Source organism: Nothoprocta perdicaria, unplaced genomic scaffold (assembly GCF_003342845.1).
Source record: "Nothoprocta perdicaria isolate Ctin4 unplaced genomic scaffold, notPer1 scaffold_9, whole genome shotgun sequence".
Classification (NCBI taxonomy): Eukaryota; Metazoa; Chordata; class Aves; order Tinamiformes; family Tinamidae; genus Nothoprocta; species Nothoprocta perdicaria.
Genome location: NW_020456198.1, coordinates 1,015,881 through 1,031,428, shown reverse-complemented (window position 1 = coordinate 1,031,428; position 15,548 = coordinate 1,015,881). Strand labels below are relative to the sequence as shown.

Here is a 15,548-nt window from a genome sequence, read left to right as displayed (position 1 = left end):
AATAAAAATAATAAAAATAATAAAAATAATAAAAATAATAAAAATAATAAAAATAATAAAAATAATAAAAATAATAAAAATAATAAAAATAATAAGGTGTGTTTCTCTAACAAATTCATAGATCAACCGCTAGTGTGCTCTTAGAGAAGTAAATTCTTGTCTTAGCTGAAAGGAAAATAGCACTTTTTTCACAAAAATGATTTATGTTCACCACTATATAAGTATGATCCATAGTCTTTTATTGTAAGTGTACCATTTTACATTTGGCTTACATGTTGCCAAACAATCTAGGTTACTTTGTGCAACTCACCCGATCAAGTCATTTTGTCTTTTAAAAAATAACCTTTTAAAGTCACAGTAATTTCCAAGATGAATGTTTTATTTTCTTAGATTGCTAAAGATACTGGACAGTATGCAGACAAAAACTGGTCAAAAGGAATGTTCTTCATTTTTGAAAAACAGGAGACAGACTTTTCCCAGCCCTTTTTCCATTTCCTATTACTTGCTCAAACATTAACATATTAGGAAAGTCCAGGGTTGGTGGTATGTAAACAGAAATATACATAAAAATAAACCTCAAAGAATCTGCAAAGAGGCCATTTAAAGTAGCCACTCCCATTATTGGGTAAAGCTCAAAAACCAGCTGCAAAATCTGAAAGTCAATGCAGCACTGCAGGCCACCAAAGACGGGCTGAAAGACAAACCCAAATGCAGCACGATTACCCAAAGCAGCAAGCAGAACTTGCCACCAGCAGTAGCAATGCCAGCCTATAAACTTGCTAAGAAGGAATTAAAATAATCAAGCCCTGTAGTCATGAGCTCCAACTCTAAGTTATCACAGGATAAACAAGGGGGAACAGTTTTCTTACTGTGTTCATTGAAAAAGCACAATCACAGGCAGCAGACTTTTTGCTCTATACCTATACAGCTATTTTCATAAAGAACCAGGAAAAGAATCAGGAATATTCTTCAGAGTGACAATCTCCATAGACTAACAAGTTTCGTTTTGCATGGAAAGGAGAACGAATGCCTCCAAATGACAGCACCATTCAAGGAAGCACAAATACATTTTAACTGCACAGCACATCAAAAGAAGGTATTTTGCAAGGGGGGAAATGAGGTTATTACATTATCTGATAAATAACATAGCTAGCTACATCAGAACATATGCTTACGGCAAGGCTGTTTTCAGAGAAGCAACATGAAAGCAATTTTGCTCCTCTGCACCACTACTTGGAGTACTGAAGTTGCATCAAACCTGCAATTACCACAGCTTTCACTAAACCATGGTTAAAATGGACAGCCATGAAGGTAAAGCCTAAAGTACAACTACAGTACAGTAAACCATGAAACTAATTCACATAAAATACAGTACACTGAGGTGCATTTTTCCTAAAAATCTTAACAGCATGGAATGCTTTAAGTATCTTGTACAAATTTGTTTAATGCCATAGAGCAAGAAATGGGATTTTATCCAGAATACATTCTTTCTTATGCCTGTTCTTAAGGATCAAAGCTGATGAAGAGGTTAAGAACAAGATTTTCTCTATTTCTTCCTCATTTGACAAGTCACAGGTTTCATTTTAATTACTACTAGGAACATGGCAGTATCACAAGGACTGGATAGGTCTTTAATGAATAACTACCATAAAAGGGACAAAATGAAAGGTTTTTAGAAGTCTTTGTCTTCTATTCCAATATTATAAACTAAGTTGATAGATGAACGTATAATTTCAATATACTTCTGGGATAGGTGCTGAAGTTGCATTTATCTAAAAATCCTGATACTTTATCATGCAGGCTCAAAAAAGTTACATTTTAACAAGTAATATCTCAAATCTAGCACAAATTCACATTAATTCTTTCAGAAATACTCCTTTATGTGATTTATACTAGATGTTCTTTGCCCTACAAGCCACTACAGCACAGGATATGGAGAACTGGTTTGTGATATAGCCTAATGCCAAGGACTGTACTAGAAATAAACTCTAGAAAGAAGAAAATTGAATGTAAAGTAGCTAAAAAACATAGCTATGCAGATACTTTACTTCAACTGAAGGGAAGCTTTCGTAGATTCAATAAGCAGCACATTTAAACATACACACCAGGGAAGTGAATGCCCAGTCACTGTGTGCACTGTAATTTTCAAATCTATGTTTCTGAAAAAATAGGCTTACACATTCTATACTGATCCTTTCCAAATTTAGAGATGATCATTTGTAAAATAAATGCTTAAAGCAGTTATAGCCATCAGAAGGAAGATGAAAAGATCTTCCCTCCACCAAACCAGCCAATGGACTCAAACCCTGACACTGAAGCTTCTAAGGTTTGAACAACACCAGGCCTTAGGTCTAGCCCACACTGCTTCGTATTGATGAAAACAGCAATTCAGAAAGCCTGGAAAAAGAAAAGAGCTCAATCAATCTCATCACCTCAGTGACATGCTGTGAATGTAATTAATCCTACATTTATTTAGAGAACTTCACACCCTAGACATAAAGCAGCAACTCCCTGCTGGCTTCAGACTAGGTAATTACATTGTTACAAGGACTTAGTTTCAATTATAACAAAGAGACAAGAAAAAAATGTAGGTATTAAACCATTGTGTCTTTTAGAGTATGTCTGCCTCAAAATCAGGAGAAACAAATACAACATACCTAGGAAGACCTAAGTTTGCTTTGGTTTAGTTAGTTTTTATAAAGAGCAGCTCCTGCAGAGATCCCATAAATCCCATTAGGAAGCTGGTTCTTTTCTAAATTAGTTTATGTTTAAAACAACATATTGCACCTGTAGTCATCAAAATTAGTCAGGTTAGATTTACCTTAGGTATAAGCATTTGTGCTCTTCAATGCAGAGGTGTGACTGCAGAGCACACATACATTAAAGAACAACATACAATAATATAGGAGTTCTCTGGAGGCTACAACATAGGCTGAACAGAAGCACAGACAAGTGAACAAAATCTCCCTCCTTTGGTGACAATAAAAGTTAGAATAACTTGCCCCCGGGACTCACAGCCCAGGCACCCAGCAAGTGCTCATGCTAGCAATGTAAGTATTGTGTCAACAGCTAAACGTATTGTGGTCTTATCTTTAAGATAGTCTTTTATCAAGAACTATATCAATCCAACTTGGATCCGGATTTACTACAAAGCAAGCAGAAAACCAGCAAGCACTGATGAGTTTTTATCTGGAGACAGGTTCAAAGTTGAAAGCGGATTTGTTAATCTAAATTCATTCTCCTTATAGAAACATTCATATTACAAATGCTAACATAGTATTATTCAGGCAGAGAAGATGTGTTAAAAAGTTGAGGCAGCCTCAATGGCTGTATATATATATATGTATAACATGCCTGCTTCCAATACCCATAAGTCACCACCACCAATAATTCACTGAAATCTTCTATTGTCAACAACTTGACACTAAGCTAAGCATTATAAGGTTGAAAACTCAAAAAGTTAGAAAATTTGAAGGGGGGGCGGGAAAAAAATCCCTCCAGGATCAACAAGCCGCCTCCACAACCTTCGGAGGCACATGCAGCCCCACTCCAGTAACGCTGCATGAACAGTCAGGCTGCATGTAAGCAGCATGCAGTCTAATCTACAGTACATGCTCTGAAAAGAATGAAACAATCACAGGGAACAATCTTCAGATAATTATGCCTTTTGGAATATAATTAATTTAATTGTATGTATGTGAGTAGCATTTTAACTGAGCCTTGGTAGATTTTTTTCACAAGAAAGCTAAACACAATCATACTCCAAAAACATGGGTAACTTCAACAGCAGACAAGGCTGAGCTCTCCTTTTGACTTTTTAAGAAACACCAAGGGTAAAAAACAATAATTGCAGGTCCTAATTGCTCTCCACTTAGGCAATACTAACAACCACATAAATGGATCCCCCCATATTAGAAATTCAATTCATAACTTCCTTTAAGTATGAGAATTATCCTATTAATATGGTTTCAAGACTTCTACAAAATCAGTCACAAGAAAAGCAAGCATGGATGGGCAAATCATCGTTGCTTCTTGAAGCTGTCTTAGATATGGTATTAATGTTATGTAAAAAATTTAAGTAGCTCCAATGTTATTGCATTTGTACAAAGCTATAATAAATGTCCTTTAAGAATAAAAATATGTAATATAAAAAAAATAAGACTTTTTCCAATGGAAAAATCAAGAGATAAAAGTGATAAAGTGGTAAATTAAAAATATATAACAAGTTGCGACAATGAAGAACACACATTACAGGAGATCAAATATTTCCTTGCTCCTCACTGGATGACATTTCTCTTCATATCCATGAAACTGAGGTCTAGTGCTGCCAATCTCTCCATAAGAAAAGCACTGTAACCCCTGGAAAGCAGCCAGGAACCCTAACAGCTCAACCTCTGATTCAAGAAAGCTGAAGAGATACAGTTGTTATTGCTAAAGTAGTATGAGCAAGACAAAACATGTATTTAAACATTAGGAGATAAAGGTTAAATTGGCTCATGCTCAGTTGCTCTGTTCTGGGAGGGGATGCAGAACTGTGTGCACTGAGCAGCCTGCCCAGATGATGGCTCAAAGGCTGTTTAGGCTTCTTCCACCTTTCCACTGGGACTACAGGCAGCAGATGTCATCAACTGAACAATGCTCCCAGGCAAGAGAGCAACATGAACAGAGCTGGAGTAAAGGGGAGTATAAACGCCCAGAGGGAGACATGACGCTACCCAAAAGGATCAAGGCCCAAGTCACCAAGTAGATTTCTGTGACTTGCTCAAATGACAGAAGTCTGGGGAGCAGGGGCAGTCACACAGCCACAACTCCTGCCACAGAAGGCCAAGTCCCTTAGCAATTATTCCTCCTCTCCCTACAAACTTGTACTTAGATTCCTCTGGTCTTAGCAGCCCATCTGCAGCCATCTGACAGCCAGTGGCTTCTTAGAATTCTTTTCTCATCCTATCTCCTTCTGCTCTTTGCACCAGTGTAAGGGGCTTATAATACAAGCTGTTACAAATGCAGCATGGAGAGGCTGCCATATGTACCACAGCAATTTGGAAAAGCTCTGACCTAAAGAAAAAAATAAAGGACAAGCAAACCAGACAAATGAAATTTATTTTTTTTATGGAAATGACAGTAATAACAGAAGCAACAGCAGAGTGGATAAGCTCACTTAGCAGGGGGATCAAATGAAGTGGTGACATGCCATCATGACCTCAGGGGTTAAAGATGCAATTTTCCATCTGGCTGCATCTGGCTTTGCAACATAAATGTTGACACCACCTGCTGAGATTTACTAAGAGCTGCCTCCACAGGTCTTTGTCCAGCTTTTGTTACCCAGGTTAAGATACATTTTTGTGATAGATTTTTCTCTTTTCTGATAAACTTACCTGAGGAATATGCTCCCTTTCTTCAAAACCCCCGGCCAGTTCACACCAGTTTGTAAGACAGACCAAATAACTAATACGAACATCAAAAGCAGCTCAAAGAGACACTAGAAAACATGCCAGGTAGTAAAACCAGCCTTAAAGATTACAAATATGAAGATTAAACTTAAGCTACACTTGCCAATATCATTGCATCGCTCAAGACTTAGAAGTTTACTTTTTTCTTAGGAAATAGCTACCTGAATTAAATAAGTTTATCTAAAAGAATCCACAGAATTAAAGAATTAGATTGCACTCATCAAGTCCAATAGACTATTAGCCACCTGCATGTGTTTTATTCAGCAGCTTAATCACTTCCAATTTTAGATACACTGTACTTACATAATATAACCTTCTGCCAGCCCATTGACACATTCACTTATTCATCTAATTTAGCCACAGCCAAACAATGATCTCAAAACAAATTTGTAATCAGCTATTGACACAGTGTTGGCTGCATGTTTTTATTTCCATATCCCGTATCTAGGGGGTTAGGAACTTCCAGTTACTAACTACTGTTCCTTTCCCAGAGGAACAATCTTGATTAGCAGTGCCTTCTTACTACCATTCAATACAACCCTTACAATTCTGCCCATGCCTACTCCACTCTCCCCTCCCGCCTTACTTTTTATTTTTTCATTCTGATCTACAGACCCTAGGCTTCTCTCTGCCAAAATAAAGAAGTTAAAAGTTTGTTTCTAGCTGTTATTGAAGTGTTCAGATTCTTCAATAAAAATAAGAACCCATAAGCTAATTCAACTAAGAGAAACAAAGAGACCTCAAACTGCCGTACAAGTTGGTTATATTACAGTGTGTGTGCGTGCCTGTGCAACGCTAGCCAAACAATCCACCCTTCACAGATTTTAAGAGTGCACCGCGAGAGCAAAATAGAGGCAAAAAAATTAATGAAGTTTGCACACAGCAAAGAACAGTTAAGCAGCAATCAAACAAGAGCTTAAAATATCTATAGTTACCACTTCACTGAATCCCTTTCCCACAAAAGCAAATCACCAACTTTCTCCAGAAAAATACAGAGATCACCCTCCTATTAAAGCCTGTTACTCACCTGTGGATGTGAGAACCCTTGTTCTCACAAGCCAATCAACAACCACTTCCAAATCTGTTAAGATATTTTCTGAATTACAAAAGGACTTAATAGTTCCCTTCAATATTTATGTTATTTTGGAAAAAAATTCCTGTTTAACTTCAAGCACATGGCTCACTGCTAAACTGAACAGGAATGGCTTAAGCCTATGGTTACATGCTTTCCTGAGTCAGAACCTAAAAATAGAAGATGGCTTCTGCAGTTCCCTTTTCTCTCGCTCTCCTAACGACAGACAACTATTGTGCCATGTCATTACGACAACAAGATAGCTTAATTACCCTCTTTCTGAAGGCTGTCAGTTCTGCTTAACTGGTATCTAATGTATGCACCTGGAATGGAAGTTAAATGTGTTAACATTTCAATCACATTCACCATACATTTTCTTCTGTTGTATTTAAAGGAAAACTTGGTTCCTCCGTCTTACCAGACATTCACCACCAGACAGCAGTGATATTCTTTTTATGACTCTTTAAAATAAAGATGCATGAAATAACTTTCTCCTCCACTTACAGTACTTCTTCAACTTGACTTCAACCTGCATATGAATTTCCCCACACCCGTGGGGGGCTCAAAGCTAAGCAAAGCCATCTCTATTAAAAGATTATAGGTGAGACATAGGGTGATGAAGTGAGGGGGATTTAGCCTAGAAGCAGGAAAGTTTCCTCTCAGCAGAATGGAAGCCCAAGCTTATGACCAGAGCAAGCAAGCTGGCAAGCAGCTGTAGGGGCAGCAGCAGACAGGCACGGCACTTACACTGGTGTTATAATGAACTGGTACAACTGCTATAACCCATAAACCAACTGCTTCACACAGATGCAAATGGCCTGTAAGTGCCTCTATTTGCAATTATAAGTTGTTGATTCAGTCTTGAATTGGAGGTTGTCCCCAATGTTATATAAGTGCTATATAATCATTTCTGTTCCTAGAAAATGCCGCAGTGGAATGAATATTCCCGTAAGGTTGTTCACATCTTCTCACTTCCCTCCTCAAAAAAGCAAAGATTAATATATGAATGAAAATTTACAATTTTATCTTAAAAAATCTTCTCCAGTGATGTTAACATGTAAAAACTACAATGAATTTTTTCTTGTGTTATAAAAATAACTAGACAAGTTTATGAAATGAAAAGACTGTATTCATTTCCATTTACTGGACACAGCTTTTTTAGTGTGTGAATAAGCATCAGTTAGAATTACGCTAAAGATTAAGAACTTACTTGATTTTTTGAATCCAGATGCAATAGTCTGTAATGAAGAGATCATTAAGGATATAGGAAGGGTCATTCTCCCTAAAAATCTTGTGAATGTCCAGCAGACACTTCAAAACTGCACCTTTTCCTGAAAAGAGATTGATTTTTATAATTCTTTAGAAATCATAGCTAATCTTTATCATCTTCTCACCTCTAAGGTTAGTGATTATGCTATCTACAATGCTCTTGTAACTTTAAGTTGATCTACTGCCTCAGAAAAATCCTGTACGCCCTCTGTAAAAAAGCTTGGAACTCCATATGCCTACTCAAATACACACACTGGTAAAACACAAGATGTGGATTACACAGTCCACAACAGGATCAACTGCAGAGGAGCCAACTGCATCAGTCAACATAAATACCACCACTCCCCATCATCTATCACCTTCAATTCACTGGATCACATCCTCTGTGTTTGCTGTAGAATAATTAGAGAAGTTGAGTTCCCAGAAAGAAAAATCCTATTTCAGGCTTAAAAAGGTTTTTTTTTCAATATATATTGTTGATAAATGCAGGAAAAGATCAAAAATCGGGTGTTCTCTTATTGCAGTCAGAAATCATTCTGTAGTCAGTTTAATTTTCTTCATATATAGTCATTCCTTATGAAGAGAAAAGCTTCCTTTTAGCTGACACCTCCTTGTCTAGTTTTCTAATCAGTTTCTAAAGGGTTAAGTGCTGGAACATACACAAGAAAATACCACTGTTAAACAGGGGGCAGGGGGAGTGAAATCAAATAAAAACAGCCACTACAGCAAATGGAATCCAATAACCCACTCCCAAGAGATCAGCTCCTCCAAGGCTATGAAACCTAAACACAGATGAAGTTACATTTCACAGATTAAAAAAAAGATCAGAACTCCCTCTGCTGTTCAAGCCCAAAATTTTTGATTGTTTAAGTACTTAGATGCTGAAAACCTAGAGGCACAGAAAACTCAGTTAAAAGGATATGGAATGGTAAGATATGGCAGGTTGCAATAAGGAGAGAGAGCCTAGACAGCAAAAAGCAATGGCAAACAACTGAAAAACCACTGGTCTGGAAGAACAGAAGTTGAGAACAAACACAAATGTAAACAAAAGCCCACCTGTAACTGACAGACTTCAATTCTACACAGTTTCAAAACTAATGGTAGTTTGTTATTTAAAGACTTCATAACTTCTTGCACTAGCTAAGTTCCACAGCTACAAAGGCCAATCTGGGACATAAACCCCTGAATTTTCAGTCAATATTAACTGCTGTTATTCATGCCGCTACTCTAACAAGTTTAAGGGCCCTCCTAATAGATTAATGCCCAAATGAAGATGTTTTCACCCACTTCCCAGGTAGCACACAGATTATCATGGCTGATATTGAAAACCATTTCTTCCTTTCTCCCAATAGGGACTCCAACGAAAATGGGCATACATCCCACCCCCCACACCTTTATTTTTTTGAGGGGGGGACCTGCATTTCATGCTATTCCAGCACCTTCATGGTCCATTGGCAGCTCTGCCAATGCAGCCAGTCACATCATCCTGCACTAGTTTCCCAGGCAACCAGCACAGCCAGACACGCACAGACTGCAGCTGAACGAAACCAGACCTACTGCCGTTCTTAACTTATTCCAGTGCTTGTAAACCATTAGCTATTAAGATGCTTGAAGATTTTAAATAGCTCAGTGATTACATGACATTAACCTACTTCCTCTCAATACTTTTGACCAGACTAACAGTAGCGCTCTGTACTTCTTGCAAACGTTTTGAACTATCCCAGGGCTGCATATTACAAGACTTTCTGTTCAGTGACTTAAAGGAGAGTGAACTAACACTTTATAAATACTTATCATTATTTTACACAGAATCATACAATGCATTCTATACACACAGGTCCATTCATTTTCCCCACGAATAAGCTGATCATTCAGAACCAAATGCCTCATTGGGTACTGGTTAAATTCAGGGCATTCATATCACCTGTTGATAGACAGGCTAGAACTCAGAGCTGTAAAGAGAGAGGTGAGGATTATGGACTTAGTGACATACAGACAAATTAGTTATGCAAACCGTCTTGTTTCTTTGAGAGTTTTGCTAACTAATCTTACAAAAATCCCCACATACATGTGTACATAAAGTGTGCTTGTATGCACACATGCATATAGAACACATGCAGTGTTGCACTTGCGCTGTTTGCCCTTCCCAAATCCATGCATTTTCTCCTCCTGTAACTTAGCACTGGGTACTAAAAACAGAGCATAAGTTTTTATAAATTAAACAAACAAGAAACAAAACTTAAAAGTTAGGATTTAGAATTAAAATCTGATTATGATGATGTAAGCCTGTACAACTGACATGGAATGACCACATTTCCAAACATTTGTACACTGCTAAATGAAAGCAGTCTAGGATAAACTGGAAATGTAGAGTGCTGCTGTTGAAAGATTTATTAACAGCCATTAAGATGAAAGTGCCACTTCTGAACATGGAATAAAAAGCTACAAATTGGTAGTACAGCTTTTTTATTCTTCAGTTTTAGAAATTTAGAATTTAGAAAAACTGTCAGTATGGTAGAACTAAGATAAAAGACCCAAGTCAGTGATTTTGAACTTTGCTCACAACAGAACAGTGATATAGAAGGCCAGCAATGTAAAACAAATTATTTTGATGCTTTCTATGTGTGAAACTCATTTCAGAACTTCAGGGGCTGCTGATAAAACAGTACATTATCTAAGTTAGGTTTCATTCACTTTACTGTTCTACTAGAGTTCTGATCAATCCTTTAGGCTTCCCTCAGAACCTAAGCCACCATCTCACAATAGTTCAGGATTTTTCTTCAACCACTACTGGACTAAACAGTGACCTCACTTAATCCTACTAAACAGCAACTGCCTGCCTATAAGCCACAAAACTATCCCTTGTCTTCCAAACAGCTCCTTTTCATGTGTGACCCTGTATGGCACAAAGATACAGCTTAGTATTGAGAGTTAGATGTCCAATACAATGACTTTAAGTTGGAAGAATGTTACTAATGGATTGCCTCAAACAGGAAACAAAAAAACAAAAGACAACAGAAGCTTCAATTATGAATGAAGAAATTGGCAAGTGGGAACTTAACAGTTAGTAGTAACAGCAGTTAAATTAAAAGAACAGTTCTTCCAAAAGGAAGAACTAAACTGGATAAAACAATTGAAACAGCTGTAGAAGGTGCTTATAAGAGATAAAACCACACTGCACAAACACACACCCTTGGTTGGAGACAAACTATGGAACTTGAGAGACTGGAAGTATTTCTAATAATGGGCTTCAGTCACATAATTAAGAAGCAAAGAACTACAGAAACCACAGACTTCTACTATGCCTCTAAACAAGACAGTCTTCTTGGAAATACAACTTAAATGTAGCGGAAACAAAAATCAAAATTATTTACTTTTAAAGGGGCCTAATGCAATCATAGCATCTAACCCACCATAAGAAAAGCATCATTAAATGTTCCTTTTGAACAGAAAAATCTCTTGGCAGACAAATACAATGCAATTCTGCAGGTATCATTTTCAATTTCTAAAAAACTTACCTAGCTGCAGTATCATGACTGTATCATTGATGGCACGTGTCACTAATCTGAAATGCCTGTACAGGGGATAGCACACAACTCTTCTTCCAAAGGATACCAGGACCTCATGAATGCTAGTAAAACTCTGTAGGCATCAACAACAACTGAATTAGTGAGCATTTTTGATAAAAACCTTAATTTAGGAGAAGTCGTAACAGCATAGAATGAAAAGTCCTTTTATATATCTGCAATCGGTATTTCAAAAAATATGAAAGCCACTATGCTAATATCAAACAGAAACAAGATACGGCACATTTGGCTTGCATGGCAGGATAACAAAAGTCCAATATATTTTGGTGGCTTTGAATTTTAAAAAGAACATCGCGAAAACTAAAATAAAACATCTAACTCTAAACTCAGCCATTCTTTAGAAGAGAGCAATGAATTACATCTGCCCCATATTATTATGTATATTAAAGGGAAGCTATAAAAAGCCTTTTAAGAATAAATAAAAATTAAAAACACATGATATTAACAGAACACATATGCACATATAAGCTGTTTCAAAATGATACATGACTGCCTTTCATGGACGCTGCAGATATTTTAGACAGGCATAAATGCATCTCCCTAGGGAAGGCAGTTCATTGTCTCACTTTGAGTGAGGAACTCCTCTAACCTACTCTGTCCATATGCACTAGTGAGTTAATGTGGAGAGTAATTTACTTTCCAGCATTCACTCTTAGAAGACAATATCCCATTTATCAAATAGGTGTTTTTGAATATATCTTGAATTTTCAATTTATTAAAATTAATATAAATGCTTTGCTGAAAGCCGGTGCCTTTTCACATTACGTATCTCAATACCTTTTTCATTTTTAAGTATTACTGATAAGTGTTTTAATCATTTTTAGTAATATATAGAGTCTAAGGTATGTGCATGCACATGCACAGAAAAACAGCAGTCAGTTCAAACAAACCACAGCTGATACAGTTTTATTTACAGATTGATGAAAGCACCCGCCTCTACATGGTTTATATAACAGATATACTTATTAACAGCTTGGTGCCAGGAGACTGAATTTTCTGGGTGTGAAGTATACTGTTGGCAGAAACAGTGCCAAGAGCTGCTACATTATAGAATAAGCACACACAGAAAACTCCCATGCTGTGTCGGGATACGGATCTGAAAAATCCAAGAGTGAAACTGCATTTTAGTAGTACTCCTTCAAGACTTGCTCATTGAATGTTCTGCACCAGCAAAAGAAAAAGCAAAAACTCACTGATTTACAAAAGCTAGTTTTCAGCAGAAAAAATCTTATTACCAAATACAACTTTTATAACCATTAGAAGCATTTGCAGGGTGGACCCCAAACTCTTGTCAAAAGTTAATATTTTATTCTGCAAATTACAACATAGCTTAGTAATTTAAGGAATTTTCTAGCTTGTTGCCATCATGAGAAATCATGATCTGCGGGCCAGGTTAAATCCTTTCCAATCCCAGATATGTAACAACTTTACTACACAGGCCTATGTGCTTCTTGGTAAACAATTTCAAAGTACAATGATCGATTTCTTGTAATATTTATTAAATATACAATAAACTTGAAAGAGTAGCCTTTCAAAAAGCAACACGCAATTCTAAAAATAATAATGCACTAAAGTTTTAACTTACTTCCAGCCAACACAGTGTGGCACTCAGTTTCCTGACATTCCAAGCGGATTCAACCTGATTTTAAGAGAGGGAAAAATAAAACAAGTATTATCTAAATCAGTGTTCAAGACTGCTGTTAAACTACTTAGGATAACCTGCCAGCAATAATTTAAAAACATGTGTATATGAAGCAGTAATATATTCATACACATATGAAACATATGTGTATATGAAGCAGTAATTATATTACATGCATTGAAACAACCACAGGACCACATTAAAATGGTATTGTTATGTGGTACATTAAAATTAAACATGCTTCCATACTGGGGAATATCCAGGCTAAGCACAAGTCTTTAAAACAAAATAGTAATCACAGGAAAAACTGCATTAGAAAAATTCTATCCCTCAATACACTTTTCACCAAGCAAGAGAAACTTGAATCTACCTAGTGAATCAACAGTTGAAACTAAAGTGCCCTGTTCTGTGAAAACAGCTCAAGACTTGGCTTTCAGAGAAGGTCCTGAAGCCAGCAGTGCATGTAAAACATCATTATTCTTAAAATGTGACAGATTCATAGGATTTGTGAGGTAGTGTGGTCTAGTGGGATGATTAGGGCTAAAAGCCAGGAAGCCTTGATCTATAATCCTGGCTCTAATAAAGATTTGTGTGGCCTGAAAGCCTTCATTTTCCCATTTTAAAAAAGCAATGCATTTTCCACATATACTGTAAGGCTATTGCAAGGATCAATAACATTTTTCATGTATAAAAAACCTCACATATTTGTGATTTTGTACAGCACAAAACCATACAATAACAATTCTATGATTGCTCTGTTGAACAGATATGTCTGCACACTTCTCTATATTCTTAAGATCCATGTCTCAATTCAGTCTGATAAGGAGACACTTTTGATTCTCTTCCAATATTTTGATTAAAAGCATGCAGAAAACACCCCCAGTTAGCCTCAGCAGAGGAGATGCTAGAAATAAAGCTGTATCTGGGATACAGCATCATTTTGAAATGCAAGCTTTCCACAGGACAGCACAGAATCTCATTAGTTTGATTCCACATTAAATTTCTACCTTTTTAATTCTTTATATCCTCTAAAAAGCCTAGAATATAAAACACAAAATAAAGCCAGGTACTTTTACAGGAGAGACAGGCAAACACCAGAATATACATAAAGAACTACATTTAAGCTAACCTCGCCCCAGTGAAAAAGCAAACCCTGAATTGTGACTTCTACTAAAGGCAGAAAAAAGCATTAATCTTAAGTTTTTAAATGCTCCACCACAGTTTCCAGAATGCTTCAGTGCTTCAGCAAACATTTTCCATATTCAGCAGACAGTTTTAGAAGTGTTTAAAAGAATCTCTTCTATTAAAAGCATACAATGGTAGCCTTTATAAAACACTAAACTCTCAGTCCTGCAGACTTAATTTTCAACTTTGTTTTGTTTTTAAATAGGTATATAAAGCTATCCAGAAAAAAAGGAAGAAGGAATCTTCATTTCATAAACAGCAACTTTACGGAATCTTTATTTAGGTAAATCAAGATGTTCTGCATCACAATACAAATCACAAGAAAAATACTTGTTTGCAATCTCCTGCTTCTTCTTCCACTTCTTAACTACAGCTAAAGCGCTTCTCTCCAGAAGAGCCTCACAGCATTTAGAAGTCATAACACTGAAGTGCCCCCCACCAGAAAATGAAGGGCTTCATATCGAGATTATAATTTACTCATCACATTTGTAATGTTGGGAGGTAAGAGTAACTTCACATTAGATGGTAAGGTTCCCCACTGACAGTATGGAGTCTGGCATTAGTTTCTTGAAATAAACTTTTTTACTTACATTCTTGTCTCCTTCATTAACACAGATTTCATAGCAATAGGCCAGAAGGATATCAATTAAACCGAGATATACATGATGACGGGTTCTTTTATCCAGAAGATAAGATTTATTTTTGAATTTTCTCAGCTGCTCTCTCTCTTCTTCAGAGAATACAACTATAAAAAAGTAAATTACAAACATACAAGTGACACACTGATTTTAACAGGCTATACACTTCCACACTGTCTTCAAAAGTAGCATGCCAGCAAGAACAAACCACTCATCACTCCAGAAAAAGCACAAATCATTCTCACAGTCACTATCACTTAACTCTCATTAAACCTTGACCCAGTCCTTTGAACACCAGGTTGCACAGCCCTGCATAGTACAGCATGCATTCACCAGCACAGTAGAACCCCTCTGAAGTACCAACAATCTTTGTGAATACCTGGATATCTGCACTGACACAAACATGAAATACTTCCCTAGCAGACTGGTATAGACAGACAGCCAAGATTGAATATTGAAAAGGCAACCTGTCTAAAAAGTACAATACTTAAAATGCAGACAAGATGGCACAATTGCCTTGAAATAATAGCAGAGATTAAGCAGACAACTGACTGGAAGCCATGCCCATACAAACTGAAAAAACCAACAAGTCATTCAGTAAAATTCCAACTGCGAGAAGCCTGAGCAAAATTTTTCATCCAGACTGTGCAAGCATTCCATGTCAACAGAAATGGTTTTAATCTCTTCTGAATCAGACACAGCAAG

General features: G+C 36.8%; 1 protein-coding gene across 3 annotated transcripts in view; it reads right to left on the bottom strand.

The window, feature by feature from the left end:
* The window catches only part of SHQ1 (SHQ1, H/ACA ribonucleoprotein assembly factor), a 42,343-nt gene that overhangs the window by 12,631 nt on the left and 14,164 nt on the right, over nucleotides 1–15,548 (bottom strand). For all 3 annotated transcript variants that reach the window (XM_026052703.1, XM_026052704.1, XM_026052705.1), the window contains exons 8-11: nucleotides 14,796–14,950; nucleotides 12,964–13,017; nucleotides 11,310–11,433; nucleotides 7,733–7,853 (exon numbers count right to left, since the gene is read on the bottom strand). In XM_026052703.1, coding sequence (XP_025908488.1) covers nucleotides 7,733–7,853; nucleotides 11,310–11,433; nucleotides 12,964–13,017; nucleotides 14,796–14,950 — 454 coding nt within the window. The remainder of the gene's footprint in view (nucleotides 1–7,732; nucleotides 7,854–11,309; nucleotides 11,434–12,963; nucleotides 13,018–14,795; nucleotides 14,951–15,548) is intronic.